General features: G+C 43.8%; 1 protein-coding gene across 10 annotated transcripts in view; it reads right to left on the bottom strand.

Moving 5' to 3' along the window:
• Positions 1–16,348, bottom strand: part of supt20 (SPT20 homolog, SAGA complex component) — a 59,611-nt gene that overhangs the window by 24,048 nt on the left and 19,215 nt on the right. For all 10 annotated transcript variants that reach the window (XM_055637506.1, XM_055637510.1, XM_055637511.1 and 7 more), the window contains exons 14-18: positions 12,378–12,544; positions 8,420–8,452; positions 8,210–8,327; positions 7,366–7,474; positions 4,703–4,858 (exon numbers count right to left, since the gene is read on the bottom strand). In XM_055637506.1, coding sequence (XP_055493481.1) covers positions 4,703–4,858; positions 7,366–7,474; positions 8,210–8,327; positions 8,420–8,452; positions 12,378–12,544 — 583 coding nt within the window. The remainder of the gene's footprint in view (positions 1–4,702; positions 4,859–7,365; positions 7,475–8,209; positions 8,328–8,419; positions 8,453–12,377; positions 12,545–16,348) is intronic.

Genomic DNA, 16,348 nt, shown 5'->3' with positions numbered 1-16,348 from the left:
TCAGAAAGCTAGGGTATGAAAAAATCTTACACTGCTTCAGAGGGGAAATGAAATCTATTAACTGCAACTTCTACACTTTGAAATAATTATTTAATAGAGAGCATGTTGATTTTTATGATTATAGATTTTTAATATTATACTTATCATACAGTAAATCAGCACTATTGGGTAATTAGACTTACACACTGTCCCAAATGTTAATCTTGCAGTGAATACATATCCCAAAGTGGTCATACATGCATGTCCTGTGCACTATTGATAAATTTTAGTGATCATAAAATAAAATCAAGAAAGCTTTACAGATTATTGTCGAAAACAACGTACCATAGGTAAGTATACATCTTTAACAATAATTGCACATATCAAGCTGATCAAATGCTCTTCCAAATTTCACTTCTAAAATGCAAGGAGCAAATGCAGTCACATTTTATTTCGGAGCATAGACTAACATGCAAAGTTTGTATTCTTTGTAATATATAAAAACAACAACGGAATCAATTTCTTTAGATCTAAAGTTTACAAATATGCGAACTCTGAAAGATGTGAAGAGAATGTTGTGTCATTTCAAAACTGTTTCATGTCAATGCTAACTAAAAGAGGATTCATGATCTGGTTAGTGCCCTTCTGTCAAGTACAATGAGCACTTTAAATGTGTTCCTTTAATTCCATTTAGTAGGTGGAAGGAGGAGATTTTGTGGTGCTTGTGGTAAGCTAACTCTACAAAACCAAAGGTACACAAAACTGCTGGAGAAACTCAGCGGGTGCAGCAGCATCTATGGTGCGAAGGAAATAGGTAGCGTTTCGGGCCGAAACCCTTCTTCTACAAAACCAAGTTGTGATCTGTCTGCATGCACACATAAACACTGTAGACTGAAGGTCGCACAATGCACTCCTCTTCTTTCAGTGTATTATCAACTGTTTTCAAGTTTCATAATTATACATCCAATTTTAGAAAGTGTCAGATGGGCAGAAATTTGTAGTCAGAATACTTGTAAAACTATGTAATTTCCAAACCCTGCAAATCGGTGTGATGCACAAGATCACGTGTTGCGTGTGTAGGAAGGGACTGGTGATGCTGGTTTACACCGAAGATAGACAAAATGCTGGAGTAACTCAACGGGCCAGGCACCGAATCCGGAAAAAAGGAATAGGTAACGTTTGGGGTCGAGATCCTTCTTCAGACTCCCCCGATGCAGAAGATGGATGGCAGGATGAAAAAGGATGGATGGCAGTCTGAAGAAGGGTCTCGACCCGAAACGTCACCCATTTTTTCCCTCCCGAGATGCTGCCTGACCCGCTGAGTTACTCCAGCTTTTTGTGTCCATCAAGTGTTGCACGGTGATTTGAGTTCACAAGCCTCCCACATTTTAACTGATTGGCAGTGGGGGGTGGGGGTGGGAGTTGGTTAGAGGAGGAGAAATTGCAGTCTTATTGTACATGTGACAATAATAAACTATACAGGTGCTGCCTGGCCTGCTGAGTTCTTACAGTAGCTTTGTTCCAAAAAGGTTTTTCTCCATAGATGCTGACACATCTTCTATTTTGGTTGGGGTTTTTTTTGTATGTAATTTGTATGTAATTACTTTAACCAGATTCAACAAAAATCAGAAAGTCCACCCATGTTAATGAGAGCAAGGTATTCTTCTGCAACGGATGAACATAGAGATAATGTTTCACAACTTTTGTTTCACCAGACAAAACTGTTACTTTTGGGAAAACTGTGATTCACTCATTGATCATATTGATCATATTGTACTTGGAGCCTGGAGCGCAGATGTTTGGCAACTTTTTTTAAATAGCCGAGTCAAATTACTTTGATTCATCTATGATGAGAATGGTGGTAGGCATATGGAACAAGCTGCCAGAGAAGGTAGTTGAGGCAGATACTATAACACCATTTAAAAGACACTTGGATAGGTATATGGATAGAAAATGTTTAGAGAGATATGGACCAAATACGGGCAGGTGGGAATAGCGTAGATAGGGCATCTTGCTCGGCATGGATGAGTTGGGCTGGAGGGCCCGTTTTCTTCCTGTATGACTCAAATATTCATTAAACTGTGCAAGATCTAACCTAATATTTAACCTAATAATTGTGGATGATCAGCCATGATCACATTGAATGGCGGTGCTGGCTCGAAGGGCCGAATGGCTACTCCTGCACCAATTGTCTATTGTTTAAATCAAACCAAGAATTATAGTTGACAGAAGCAGATAAATCAAGTCTCTGGAACAGATGCACTACAATGCTGAGAACTATATTCAGCACTCGGCACCTTCCCCTTTGCTCTCTCTGTTGTACTTGAGTTTGACCTGATTGTGTTTATGTATAGAGGATAGAATAGAGATAAGGAGGAATTTCAGGGAATAAGTCAAGACCATCGATCACCCATTCACACCAGTTCTTTTTTATCTCGCTTTCCTACCCACTCTCTATACACCAAGGACAATTTACTGAGGCCAATTAACATACAAACCCACACGTCTTTGGGATGTGGGAGGAAACAGGAGCACCCGGAGGAAACCAATGCGGTCACAGGGAGAAGGTGCAAACTCCACATAGACGGCACCCGAGGTCAGGATCGAACTCGAGTCTGTCGGACTGTGAGGCAGCGGCTCTATTAGCTGCACCACTGCCTCACAAAGTCAAATAAGAACAGGCAGACTGGGCAGACTCAAGGTGGTTATATACCTTGAATGGGGAGGTATCGAGGGACAATAGCTAACTAATGCTCAGGTCCTAGCAACGTATGAACTCTTGCAAACAAATTGCAGAGCAAATAATTTTCAGTCAAAACAATAACACTTAACACTTGTATTGTGTGAAAGTACAGTCACTTACAGGTTCATTGAAACAGAAGTGTAATAAAGTATAAAAATCTTAGCTATAAAATATTTACAATGAAATAAATCAGTGAAGTTATAGAGCACTATACATGCCCAAATGCTTTAAAGAACTGCACTGTGAACTATCACAATGTTCAATGATAATTATTTTATAGTCTTTTGCTATTGACAACATTCCACAAACAGCCAAATGTGTTTATAGTTTAATTTAGTTTAGAGATAGAACGCTGAAACCCTCATGTCCGAACCGACCAAAATCCCCGCATACTAACACTATCCTACACACTAGGGACAATTTACAGAAGCCAATTAGCTTACAAACCTGTACGTCTTTGGAGTGTGGCAGGAAACCGGAGCACCATGGGGAGAACGTACAAACTCTGTACCGACAGCACCCGTGGTGAGGATCGAACCGAGGTCGCTGACGCTGTGAGGCAGCAGCTCTATGGCTGCGCCCTGGCTGGCGTTGGTTGTGGGAGGAATTTCAACACTTTCTCAGTCAAGCGGTTCTGAAATAACGTTAAACGGACCACTGGAACAGGTAGATAAAACATGCCAAAGTAGCCCAGTCAGTCCAATGAGCTACACCGGTTTCACTCTGATGTGTTTTTCTTTTAGAGTTAACAGACTGGGAAACAGGGCCTTCAGCCCACCGAGTCACCGCTGGCCATCGATCACCTGTTCATGCTAGTTCTATGTTATTCCACATTCTCATCCACTGCCTACACACTCAGGGCAATTTACAGATGGACGATTAACCTACAAACCTCACACGTTTGGAATGTGGGAGGAAACCAGAGCACCTGGTCATAGGGAGCATTTTGAAACAGTACAGACAGCACCCATAGCGAGGATTGAACCTGGATCTCTGGGGCTGTGCGCCACCGTGCCACTCAAGTGTGAGGGAAACAATCTTATGAACAACAAACTAAACTACAAAGATTGAATGAAGTTGCATCCTAATTTGCACTAACTCCCACTAATTCCAATCCACTGTGCTTGCTGATTTACAGTGACACTTGGTCAAGTAAAGATTTCATTGTTCCCTTTCGAGACACATGGCAATAAAACACTCTGGACGTGTTTTTACGACACTCATCCAAATTTTGCAAGTTGCCCCAATTTCTTTGCCCCGCTGTGCCTCAGTAACCTCGTTACAATGCTCTGTGATCATTGGGTTCTTCTATTCCCAGTCTTTTGTGCTCTCCCAATTATTATTACTCACCTGTTAGGCACTTGGATAGTTTTCAGTCTTACTTACTTTCGTGAACATCTCAAGCTCTCCTGTCATCTTTAATACACTCTTAAAATGAAACAGTCCTGCCATCACAAGTTCTATAGGAACTAAGTGACTTGCAATGTTTTACTTGGCAAAAGGTGCTAAATAAACCTGTTGATGACATTTGTCCTGAGCATATTAAATAATTCCAATTCAGATTTAAAGAACATTACTGAGGATGACCTTGTTATAGCAATTTACTGATTAATATCAGCAAGTTTTACTGCAACAGATCTTACGCATGTGAAGCGGTTCTTTGAATTGATCGCTGCCTTTTCACCTACAGTTATTTTACACATTCAACTATAGCAATATGCGTAAAAGCTTAATATTTTGTCAACTGCAACACTTGTTTATTTTCACTTTAACTGTTCTTGAGTACACAAACATTCAAAAGCTGTATTGTACAATTATATACATCAAAGTTAAGTAAGTGATACAGTTAAATCTGGCACACGTTCGTCACAAAAGAGCGTACTGAGGGGAAAGCCATTTTCAACAATTTAGCTTCTTGATGCCTATGCACATCATTAACAGTGAACTAGCCACACGTGTGTTGCTAGTTATTCCACTCACTTTGTGATGAACCCACAGGGGACATGGCCGGTGGCGAGAGCATGTTCACTTGATCCACTGAGTGCTTCCGGGACGGATTAAAACTTTTGGTCGTGGGTGGAGGGGGAGTTGTGGACTTCAGATGGCCACTTGGTTGCAAAGGACCAAAAACATTTCCTAAAATACAGAGCACAAACATATTTTAGGCCAACACTCCAAACAAAATCTCACCACTGAACTCGAGCAAAATTAATTTCTTTAATTTTCCATTTCCCATTGTCACTGCTGGTCTTCTCTTGGGCATCCTTCTTCAAAACAACCAAAGTATTATTTCCTGCCTGCCTTTCAATCCCTATTTTCAGAGCCATACAGTGTGGAAAAAGTCCCATAGGCCCACTTTGCCCACACTGACCAACATGCCCCATCACACTAGTCCCATCTGCCTGCATTTGGCCCATACCCATCATAACCTATCCATGTCCCCGTCGAAATGTTTCTTAAATGTTGTAGTAGTACCTGTGCCAACTACCTCCTCTGACAGCTCATTCCAGCCACCCTCCACTCTTTGTGTAAAAAAAGTTACCCCTCAGGTTTCTATTAAATTTTTACTCCCTCACCTTAAACCATGTCCTCTGGTTATTGTTTCCCCAACCTATTCCTCTCACGATTTTGTACACTTCTATAAGATCAGCCCTTGTTCTCTTGTGCTCTCTTGTGGAATAGAGACCTAGCTTGCTCAACCGCTTCCTACAGCTTAGGCCCTCGAGTCCTGGCAACCACCTCATAAATCTCTGTATCCATTCCAGCTTGTTCTGTGTGATTGAAAGATGGTCAGATACATTCTGCTTGGCCAAACAAATCCTTCCTCCCAGTCATTCCTTATTCTCCTCGCTCCATCCAACAGTAGATTCAGAAGCTTGACAGCGCGCACCATCAAACTCAGGAACAGCTTCTTCCTCAGGCTTCTGAATGGTCCTTCCATTAGCTGGGATACAGTTCTGGTTTCCAGCCAACTTCATCAAAGACACAAAACACTGGAGCAACTCATTGAAGTGCTTCAACAATTTTTCAACCTAAAAGCAATTTACTTACAAAATTATGAAATTGAAATACATTGGGACTATGATTATATTGGATATTAACATATAGGTATTTGTTTGTTTAGTTTATTGTCACGTTTACTGAGGTACAGTGAAAAGCTTTTGTAGCATGCTAACCAGTCAGCAGAAACACAATATATGATTACAATCGATCCATTTATAGATACTTGATAAGGGAATAATGTTCAGCATATAGATTGTAATGACAATTTCAAACGTCCAATGTCTCACTTTCTGTTGCCATTACTACACAGGCAGGTACGAGTGAACTTACGCAGATGATAAAAAATGGATCTTCCAATCGTCATTTCCAGTTTAATTGATTCTTTATTGAAGTAGTTGTACGAACAAAGAGATGATTTATACCAGGTACTCCTTATTCTCATTCAAGCTGTAACTTCCCATTCCCTCTCATCTGGAAAGAACTGTGTACTCTCTCTCGCTTGCCTGGTCTGATCTGGTCACTCCCTGTATGCTATATGTAACGTCCTACAAAGTATCAAGAGCCTGCCCCCAAGTGTTCAAAATAATACCTAGAAATATCTAGACAAAACAATATAATATGCCAACAGCAGCTGGCCTAAATCTAAATGGCTCCTACTTATATTTGATAAGGGAATAACGTTAAGCCATTTGGTTGCATTACTCATCTTTATACTAACTTGCTTTTTTTCCAAACTTTATCTACCAATTCAGTGCTGCACACAGGGTGGTTTGTGTGCCCCCAGTGCTCAAGAACTGTTATAAGGACACAAAGTGCTGGAGTAACTCAGCATGTTTGGCAGCATCTCCAGAGGGCATGGACAAGTGATGTTTCAGGTTGGGGCCCTTCTTCACACCGATTGTGATGGTGGGGGGGGGAAGAAAGTCGGAAGTGGGGGCGGGGCAAAGCCTTGAAAGTGATAGGTGGATACAGGTGAGGGGAGCGTTTGATAAAAGTGAGATAAGGAGAGAAGGAGATGCGAATTGTAAAGCCAGAGGAAGGAACATTGGGTAAGGAGAGAAATGTGTGCCAGTCCAGGTGAAGCACATGGAAGAGAGGGGCTAGGATAAAATATAGAAAAAGGTGGTTGTTTGTAGGCCAGTTACCTAAAAGTGAAGAATTCATTGTTGTCACCGTTCAGTTGTAAGTTACCCAAGCAAAATATGAGGTGCTGTTCCTCCAGTTTACGTGTGGTCTCATCCTGGCAATGTGGGAGGCCCAGGACAGAAAAGTCGGTGTGGGATGGGAAGGGGAGTTAATATATTCTACACTATGATTATATTTCTCTTCACTTTACCTATTGTCCTTGTGTATGGCATTCAAGAAGGAACTGCAGATGCTGGAAAATCGAAGGTAGACAAAAATGCTGGAGAAACTCAGCAGGTGCGGCAACATCTATGGAGTGAAGGAAATAGGCAACGTTTTGGGCCGAAACCCTTCTTCAGACTCGAGTATGGTTTGATTGTATTCATGTACAGCATTATCTGACTGGCTAAAATAAGCTTTGCACTGTACCTCAGTACACATGACAATAATATACTAATACCTGTAGCAGAAGGTCTTGATGTTGGCGTTTCAATAACTCAATCTAAAGGGTTTACCTGAAGAGCTGGCACTGGATCCACTGGGTAGTTTAATAGGTGGTGGTCTGTGCTTTACGCCCTTTCCCAGGACCGAAGACTGGACAGATCCAGAAATTTCTTCAGATTGCTACAAAATAAAAATTGTGGCTAATTAAAGTTTAATTGGTATCAAATAACATTGACTAAATATAAACAGATTTTTTAAAAAGCTTGTGTAGGATAGTTCTAGTGTACGGGGATTGCTGGTTAGCGCGGACTCGGTGGGCCAAAGGGCCTGTTTCCGCGTTGTATCTTTAAACTAAACTTATGTTTAGTGATACCTGTACTGAACTGTATACAAAAATGAATTTCATTATATCTTGGTACATGCGTCAAAGTACCATTGAACCATTGAGGACGTTGATGGAGAGAATGGGAGGTGGGTATATGGAACGGGTTCTAGAGGAGGTAGTTGAGGAAGGTACTGTAACAACATCTAAAAGACAAACCCGGTGCACCTATTTACATGTAGAAGAACGAAGAACGGCAGATGCTGGTTAATATGCCTTGAGGAAATTTTGCACAGGAGCAAGTATTTTATGTTATCATTTCCTGGCCTGTTTCCACGCCATTTCTCTAAACAAAACATTTAAAGACACAGAGTGCTGGGGTAACTCAGCGGGTTAGGCAGCATCTCTGGAGAACATGAATAGGTGACGTTTTCGGTCTTCTTTGGACAGGTACGTGGATAGAAAGGGTTTAGAGGAATATGGGCCAATTACTGGCAAATGGGGCATCTTGGTCGTGGTGGTTGTGGGGCCGAAGGGCCTGTGTCCCTGCTCTATCCAACTTTAACTAGTACAACACACTACTGTGTACCCACCTCGATTTCTTTCCCAGGGGACAGGTGACCCTGACTGACCAAGCCTGCTGCATTGTGAGAAATCTTCACTGGACACTTGGTATCCTGCTGCAAGACCTCAAGATACTGCTTTACAAACCTGCAGTTTAACAAGACGCATTGTAAAATATTAAATACTCATGAAAACTCTAAAGTGCAAAAAGTGGTGAGAAGAAAAGCAAAGGCACTCACCTGTCAGCCTCTGCTTTTGTACCTACAGGGAACCTAGTGTACAAAACAACATTTTACAATTGAGCTTCAGGGGAGCAGTACAGATGTTGTCACACATGAACATATATGACGTTCGATACACACTCTTGTAACTTGAAAAGCTGTGTTTAAAGCCTTGTAAAACACTAGCATTTAATCAATGCCAATACTTTAGTCCAGAGCTGGGATGCAATTATTAACTGACATATTGTACTATATGCCATGAGGAACGATTTAATAGGAACCTGAGGGGCAACGTTTCAGAGGGTGGTGGGAATATGGAACGAGCTTCCAGAGGAGGTAGTTGAGGTAGGTGCTATAACATAAAATATTTACACAGGTACATGGAAAGGTTGAGAGGGATATAGGCCATAAGCAGGCAGGTGGGACTAACGTAGATGAGGCATCTTGGTTGGCATAGATGAGTTGGGCTGAAGGGCCTGGATAAATCAAATATTTCGCAAACTTAAAAGATCCATTGATATACAGGTGCACAACCTTTTATCCGAAAGCCTTGGGACCAGACACTTGTTGGATTTCGGACATTTTCGGATTTCCGAATGGAAGATTTTTAGCGTAGATTAGGTAGGTAGCGCGGGCGGCTTGAAAAGTCTGGAGCAGCTGCCTCCTCCCCGGAGACCGGGAGAATCATTGCATAAATGTTAGTCAGTTAGTTTGTTGGGATTTTATGTGGTGGTGGTGGAGTAGGGGTGAAGGGGGAAACTTTAATTCTTAGTCCCCTACCTGGTCGGCGACTCCCAACCTCGCGGAGCTGGGGGCTCCGTCCGGCCGCGGGCGGCGCCAGTTGGAGCTCCGACCCCGGCAACTCTACCCCTGGCTGCGCGGCTCCAAATCCAGCCACGCTCCGCGAATGTTGGGAGTCGGCAGCCACAGCGCTCCGGAGCTTGCCGCACGGTGACCCGGTAAGGCATTGCCCGCTCCCCGCTGGTGTCCCAGCGCTGCGACGCCGCCGACTCCCAACATTCGCGGAGCTGGGGCGTTCGGCCGCGGGCCGCGCTGGATTTGGAGCGCCTCGCAGCCAGGGGTAGAGTTGCCGGGGTCGGAGCTACAACCGGCACCGCCCGCAGCCCCACTGGCCACAGCGCTGCGGAGCTTACTGCACGGCGACCCGGTAAGGCATTGACCGCTCCCCGCCTCTCCGACCAGGTAGGGGACTAAGAATTAAAGTTTACCCCTTCACCCCCCCTTCACATAAAAGCCCTCCAAACTAACTGACTAACATTTAAGCAATGATTTACAGATGTTTAAGCGTCTCCCGGTCTCCGGGGAGGAGGCAGCCGCTACAGTAGTACAGACCTGGGTTGACCGTGGGTCGTTTCGGGTCAAGTTTGGCGCCAAACGCGAGCTTTGGTGCGCAGACGACATCTGGAAAAAATGGCCGGTTTTCGGAGTTTTTCGGTTTCCGGAACTCCGGATAAAAGGTTGTGCACCTGTACCGTAAATCCTCGCAATTCACTGGAGGTTAGAAGGATGAGGGGGATCTTATAGAAACATATAAAATTATTTAAAAAACTGGACAAGCTAGATGCAGGAACATTTTTTCCCAATGTTGGGCGAGTCCAGAACCAGGGGCCACAGTCTTAGAATAAAGGGGAGGCCATTTAAGACTGAGGTGAGAAAATCTTTTTCACCCAGAGTTGTGAATTTGTGGAATTCACTGCCACAGAGGGCAGTGGAGGCCAAATCACTGGATGGATTTAAGAGAGTTAGATAGAGCTATAGGGGCTGCGGTCAAGGGATATGGGGAGAAGTCGGGCACGGGTTATTGATTGGGGGCGATCAGCCATGATCACAATGAATGGCGGTGCTGGCTCGAATAGCCTCCTCCTGCACCTTGTTTCTATGTTTTTAATAACAGACCTCTATGAAGTGGATTTGGTTCTAGCGGACTCAGGCTCCCGTTGCACCATCCACCCACTTCCGCCATGTTACCCATTGAGCTGGCGCCACATGGTGGGAGCTTCCAGTTGCAGGAGCAGAGAGAGCGAGCAGCATGAAGGTGGCGTGAGTACCGGCTACATCCCTGGAGCATCGTGTGTGCGGCCGGGGGCTCTGCCGCTCCCCGGCCTGTGATTTCACACTTGTTTAAAACCCCACCTCCCCTGATGCCGCATTTCTTCCCTCCCGGCCGTGGGTTAAACTAACCCCCCCCCCACCCCCCACCTCACTCAGTTATAGTGGACAATCGGCAATAATGGACACTATACCCTGTACCATGGTCCATTACTATTGAGGCTTTACTGTATTTGACAATGATCAAGGTTTTAATGCTGGCGAACATCTTTTCATCAACAACACAGCAGAAATAATTACCCAGATATTCACCATTTCATGTCCATGGGGCTGCTGGAGTTGGGTGCTTTTGCACAAGTAATCCATTAACCATAAATTGAATTTCTCTTTTTCATGCAAATTATATTTAAAAATACAAAGTACATAAGTAGTTTTCATGTAGCCAGTGAAGTTTTGATATTGCTGGAAATTTGTTGTGGTATTAGAATTAGTCATAGAGCTTACAGCACAGAGACAGGCCGTTCGGCCCAACTCCTCCATGCTGACCTAGTCTCACATGCCTACACCTGGCTCTTCCTATACTCGATGCACATGTCAGTGTCTTTTACATGCCGTAATTGTACCCAACTCGACCACCCTCTGGCAGCTCAGTGCATGTACGCACCACCCTCTGTGTGAAAAAGTTGCCCCTAAGGTTCGTAATGAATCTTTCCTCTCACCTTAAACCTATGTACTCCAGCTTTAGACAGCCCTACTCTGGGTGCCTATGCAGCTCTTCTTTACAACTCAAACTTTCCAGATGCAGTAACGTCCTCGTAGATCATCTTCTGCACCCATTCAACTTGAATGACATACTTTCTCTCGCTGGATGACCAGAATTGCACACACTGCTCCAAATGTGGCCTTATCAATGTCCTAAATGGCTGCAACGTGATGTCCCAAGTAATATACTCACTACACTGACAAATGAAGTGTGCCAAACATTTTCTTCACTGATTTGTCCACCTGTGTTGCTAGCTTCACGGAACTATGTCTCTGCACCCCTAGGGTCTCATGCTCTGCAACATTCCCCAGGGCCCAACCATGTATTGTACATGTCCTGCCCTGGTTTGTCTTACCAAAATGTATCCAAATTAAATGCCACCTACCATTCCTTGGCCCATTTGCTCGATAACCTTCTGTAATTTCAGATCACCTTTTTCACTGTCCACTATACTCGTTTAGTGTCATCCACATATTTACTAAGTATGCCGCTTACATTCATATCCAAAGAGTCATAGGGAGTCACGGAGTTGTACAGCATGGAAGCAGGCCCTTCAGCCCAACTTGCCCATGACAACCAAGATGTCCCTTCTACACTAACACCTGTGTTTGGCCCAGATCCCTCTAAACCTTTCCTCTCCATGTACCTGTCCAAGTGGCTTTTAAATGTTGTTGTGGTACCTGCCTCAGCTACCTCCTCTGGCCACCCGTTCCATACACTCACTGCCTGTGCAATGATGGCTTTGGAGTGCAGGAATGAATGAACAGTGTCACCATCTTGGAACAGATGTCACCCAAAAAGTGAATAAAGGGCAAATGAAATTTCAGCCTTACTGTCCTGTTCAATCTCTTTCACCTACTATGTACAAGTATTATGAATGAATAAGTTTATTAACAAAATTAAATGATTAACATTATTAACAAAAGATGTGCACGATCAAATGTGTTTGATGGGAGGTAACGACTGTCTTTCCTATATATCAGTGGTATATAGTTTCCTATATATAACATAAAGACAATGGTCATTGTTACTTGCTTGGGGTCTAGTGTTTTTTTTAACAAGGGGCACAGAAAGGTTTGCCCCAAAACACTTATTTTCACACAACCTCCCATTTCAGTGCCCGACCCATTCATTTCTACTTACGGGATGTGAGTAACCAAATGTCTGTTCTCTTCCTCTGGTTTGGGGTCCTTCATCATTTGTATCTTACCATAAAATAGGGGGTCATCTGGTGACTGATAAATGGTTAGTTTGGATGCATGAAATTGATCTGTCCCTTCCCACTCAAAGATATATTCATCGTTTGTTTCCTGAAAGAATTCAATAATTATACATCAGCTTTAAATTACTTCATTAATAATAATAATAATAATAATTTTATTTATAGAGCACTTTAAAAACAAACATAGCTGCAACAAAGTGCTGTACATCACTAATCATTGACAAAAAAGTTAATACACACCAAAAATAACAATCAAAAGAAATAGTAGGAAAAGACATGTAAAATAAAGAAACATCAAAAACACCACAAACAGAAGCAACGTCTCAGGCATGGTCAAAAGCCAGGGAGTACAAATGTGTTTTATCACTGGATTTGAAGATGGACAGTGAGGGGGCATGTCTGATGTGCAACGGCAGGGTGTTCCAGAGTGCCGGAGCAGCAACAGAGAAGGCTCTATCCCCTCTGAGCCTCCGACTAGACCTCGGTACCTCCAGGAGCAGCTGACCAGCTGACCTGAGGGACCGGGCAGGAGCGTATGGGTGGAGCAGCTCAGAGAGGTAAGGCGGGGCGAGCCCATTCAGAGATTTAAAAACAAATAACAGTATCTTAAAATGAACTCGAAAGTGCACCGGGAGCCAGTGTAGGGAGGCCAGAATTGGCGATATGTGCTCCCTCTTTCGAGTCCCTGTTAAAAGGCGAGCAGCAGCATTTTGAACCAACTGGAGACGAGCCAGTGAAGAACGAGCAACACCAAAATAGAGCGCGTTACAGTAATCCAGCCTAGATGTAATAAAGGCATGGATTACTGTCTCAAAATGCTGCCGCTCGAGAATGGGCTTCACCTTCGCCAGCTTCCTTAGGTGAAAGAAGCTGGACTTAACCACCGCGCATATTTGGTGATCTAATTTAAAGTCACTGTCCATCCTAAAACCCAGGTTCACAACTGTTGGCTTCACGTACCTTGACAATGGACCTAAATCAACAAATGGAGGTTCACGGCAGCCATTGGGATCAAATAAAATCACCCCTGTCTTCTTTTCATTAAATCCAAGAAAGTTTAGGGCCAACCAGGACTTAATGTCATCAAGACAAGACAGAAGCGATTTTACAGAAAAGGCGTCTTCCCCCCTCAGCGGTAAATAAAGCTGGGTATCATCTGCATAACAGTGGAAAGAGATGCCATGCTTTCTAAGGATGGAACCCAGAGGAAGTATGTACAGTGAGAAAAGCAGGGGCCCCAGTATCGAACCCTGTGGAACCCCATATGACAGGGGAGCGGAAGAGGATTCAAACCCAGCAAGGCTAACACACATGGTTCTGCCCGCCAGATAGGACCTGAACCATCCCAGGGCACTGCCGCAGATGCCCACTAACAGCTGTAGCCGAGATAATAATATATTATGGTCCACCGTATCAAAGGCGGCAGACAAGTCCAGCAGGACAAGAACCACACAATCCCCAGAATCATTAGCCAGGAGGATGTCGTTAAAAACCCTTAGCAATGCTGACTCCGTGCTGTGCATGGTTTTAAATCCAGACTGGAAGATCTCCCGAATATCATGCTCCTCCAGGAATAGTTTTAGCTGAGCATAAACAACTCTCTCCAGTAATTTAGAAATAGTAAATTAAATAGAACTTTAGATCAAAAATCAGATGCCTGCAAATTTTACCAGTAGAATGCTTGCTCTTTAGTTGTTTATTATTGTCAAGTGTACCGAGGTACAGCAAAAAAGCTTTTGTTTGCACGATATCTAGTCAAAAGCCAACATGATTACAATCAACCTGTCCACAGTGTGCAGATACGAGATAAAGGGAATAACTTTTAATGGAAAGATAAAACATTGAAATCTGATAAAAGATTGATTAAAGATAATTCCAAGGTTTCAATGAGGTAGATGGGAGGTCAGGGCCACACTGCAGCTGATGAGAGGATAGTTCAGTGGCTTGAACATCATTATCATCATTGTTGAAAACATTAGCGACGCAGCGGTACTGGTTTCCAACGTGAACGGTGACGGACGCACCACACATCTCTGTCCCCCAGATCCTGCGGACTTCCGCCGCTGGAAGTATAGGATTTTGGTGTGTGTTCCTTACAATGCTATGTACGACAGTGATCGCAACCTCTACTGAAGTGTGGATGGCCGTTAGCACGCTAGGAGCTCATCCTCCCTTTGACAGGTCTTGTTTTTGGTCCTGTTGGGGGTCCACAGCCCTCTTCTCACCTGGCAAACCAGGTGAGGGAGATGGTTTAGTCGCCGACTATCCGACCATAGAGCAGGTAGCACGGGAGACAATGGTACCCGTGGCGGGGGGAACTCCCCCCCCCGACCTGACCTAACAGCTGGGAAGGAACTATTCCTGAACTATTCCTATACCACCAGTAAAGCCCAGAATATAGAAACATAGAAAATAGGTGCAGGAGTAGGCCATTCAGCCCATCGAGGCAGCACCTCCATTCAATGTGATCTAACTCTCTCTTGAAAACATCCTGTGAATTGGCCTCCAATGGCTTCTGTGACAGAGAGAATCCCACAGATTCACAAATCTTCCTAATCTCAGTCCTACATGACCTACCCCTTATTCTTAAAAACTGTGACCCCTGGTTCTGGACTCCCCCAACATAGGGAAGATTTTTCCTGCATGTAGCCTGTCCAATCCCTTAAGAATTTTATATGTTTCTATAAGATCCCATGTCATCCATCTAAATTCCAGTGAATATAAGCCCAGTCGATCCATTCTTTCATCAATATCCGATGGACTGGCTGATTTTCAGGGCCATTATTCCATTAATATTCCAATGCACACAATTAACTTTGTTCTTAGACATTACACAAGAGCATATTATATTTTCCGGTTCATCTGACCAGTTTATTGGAAGCACAGTAAACAGAAAGTGCAGGAAACAGGATGCTGTTGAGATTAAAGGGAGAGTGTGAAATCAGGCCCTGGTAAATTCAATAACATCACTGGAAGCCAAGATCCAAGGTGTTAAAGATAATGTGGGCAACGAGGCCCCAATAAGCTTAAAGGGAGTGCGGGAAATGGGGCCCTGGTGAGTTCAAATGCAGCACTGGAAACCAAGACCCTATCATTAAAGAACGTGGTACACAGCACCCTGGTGAGATTAAAGAAGGTGTTACACAGCGTTCTGGTGAGTTTAAAGATCGTGGGAAACGGGGCCCCAATAGGTTTTCAGAGAACATGGGCAACGGGGTCCCAGTAAGTTGAAAGAATGTGGGTAATGGGGCCCCTGTGAGTTTAATGAGAATGTGGGAAATAAAGCCCTGATTAGTATAAAGGCAGGGCAGGAAATGGGGCCCCGGTTAATTTAAAGAAAACGTGTGGAATGGAGTCCTGATGAGTTTAATGAATGTGGGAAATGAAGCCCCAGTGAGTTTAAAGGGACCAGGGAAATGGGAGCTTGGGAAATGGAGGCCATGCTGAACCAAATCGGAGAGCAGATTATCACAGTTACTGCGTTAGGGCATTTCCAATGCTACAGCCAAAATTTACCAATTGTTTGTTTCTTCTAATATTGGATGCTCGCAATACATTAAATTCAAGATTAATATTTTGGTCTGAATGAAGGGCCCCAACCTGAAACATCACCTATCCATGTTCTCCAGAGATGTTGCCTGGCCCACCGAGTTACTCCACTACTTACTCCAGTGTCTATTATTATGATTCTGGAGAAACTCAGTGGGTGCAGCAGCATCTATGGAGCGAAGGAAATAGGCAACGTTTCGGTCCGAAACCACTAAAATGCTGGAGAAACTCAGCGGGTGCAGCAGCATCTATGGAGCGAAGGAAATAGGCAACTTTTCGGCCCGAAACGTTGCCTATTTCCTTCGCTCCATAAATGCTGCTGCACCCGCTGAGTTTCTCCAGC

The sequence above is a fragment of the Leucoraja erinacea genome, chromosome 6 (assembly GCF_028641065.1).
Source record: "Leucoraja erinacea ecotype New England chromosome 6, Leri_hhj_1, whole genome shotgun sequence".
Classification (NCBI taxonomy): domain Eukaryota; kingdom Metazoa; phylum Chordata; class Chondrichthyes; order Rajiformes; family Rajidae; genus Leucoraja; species Leucoraja erinaceus.
Note: the sequence above shows the minus strand (reverse complement) of the source record. Positions and strands in the feature narration are given on the sequence as shown.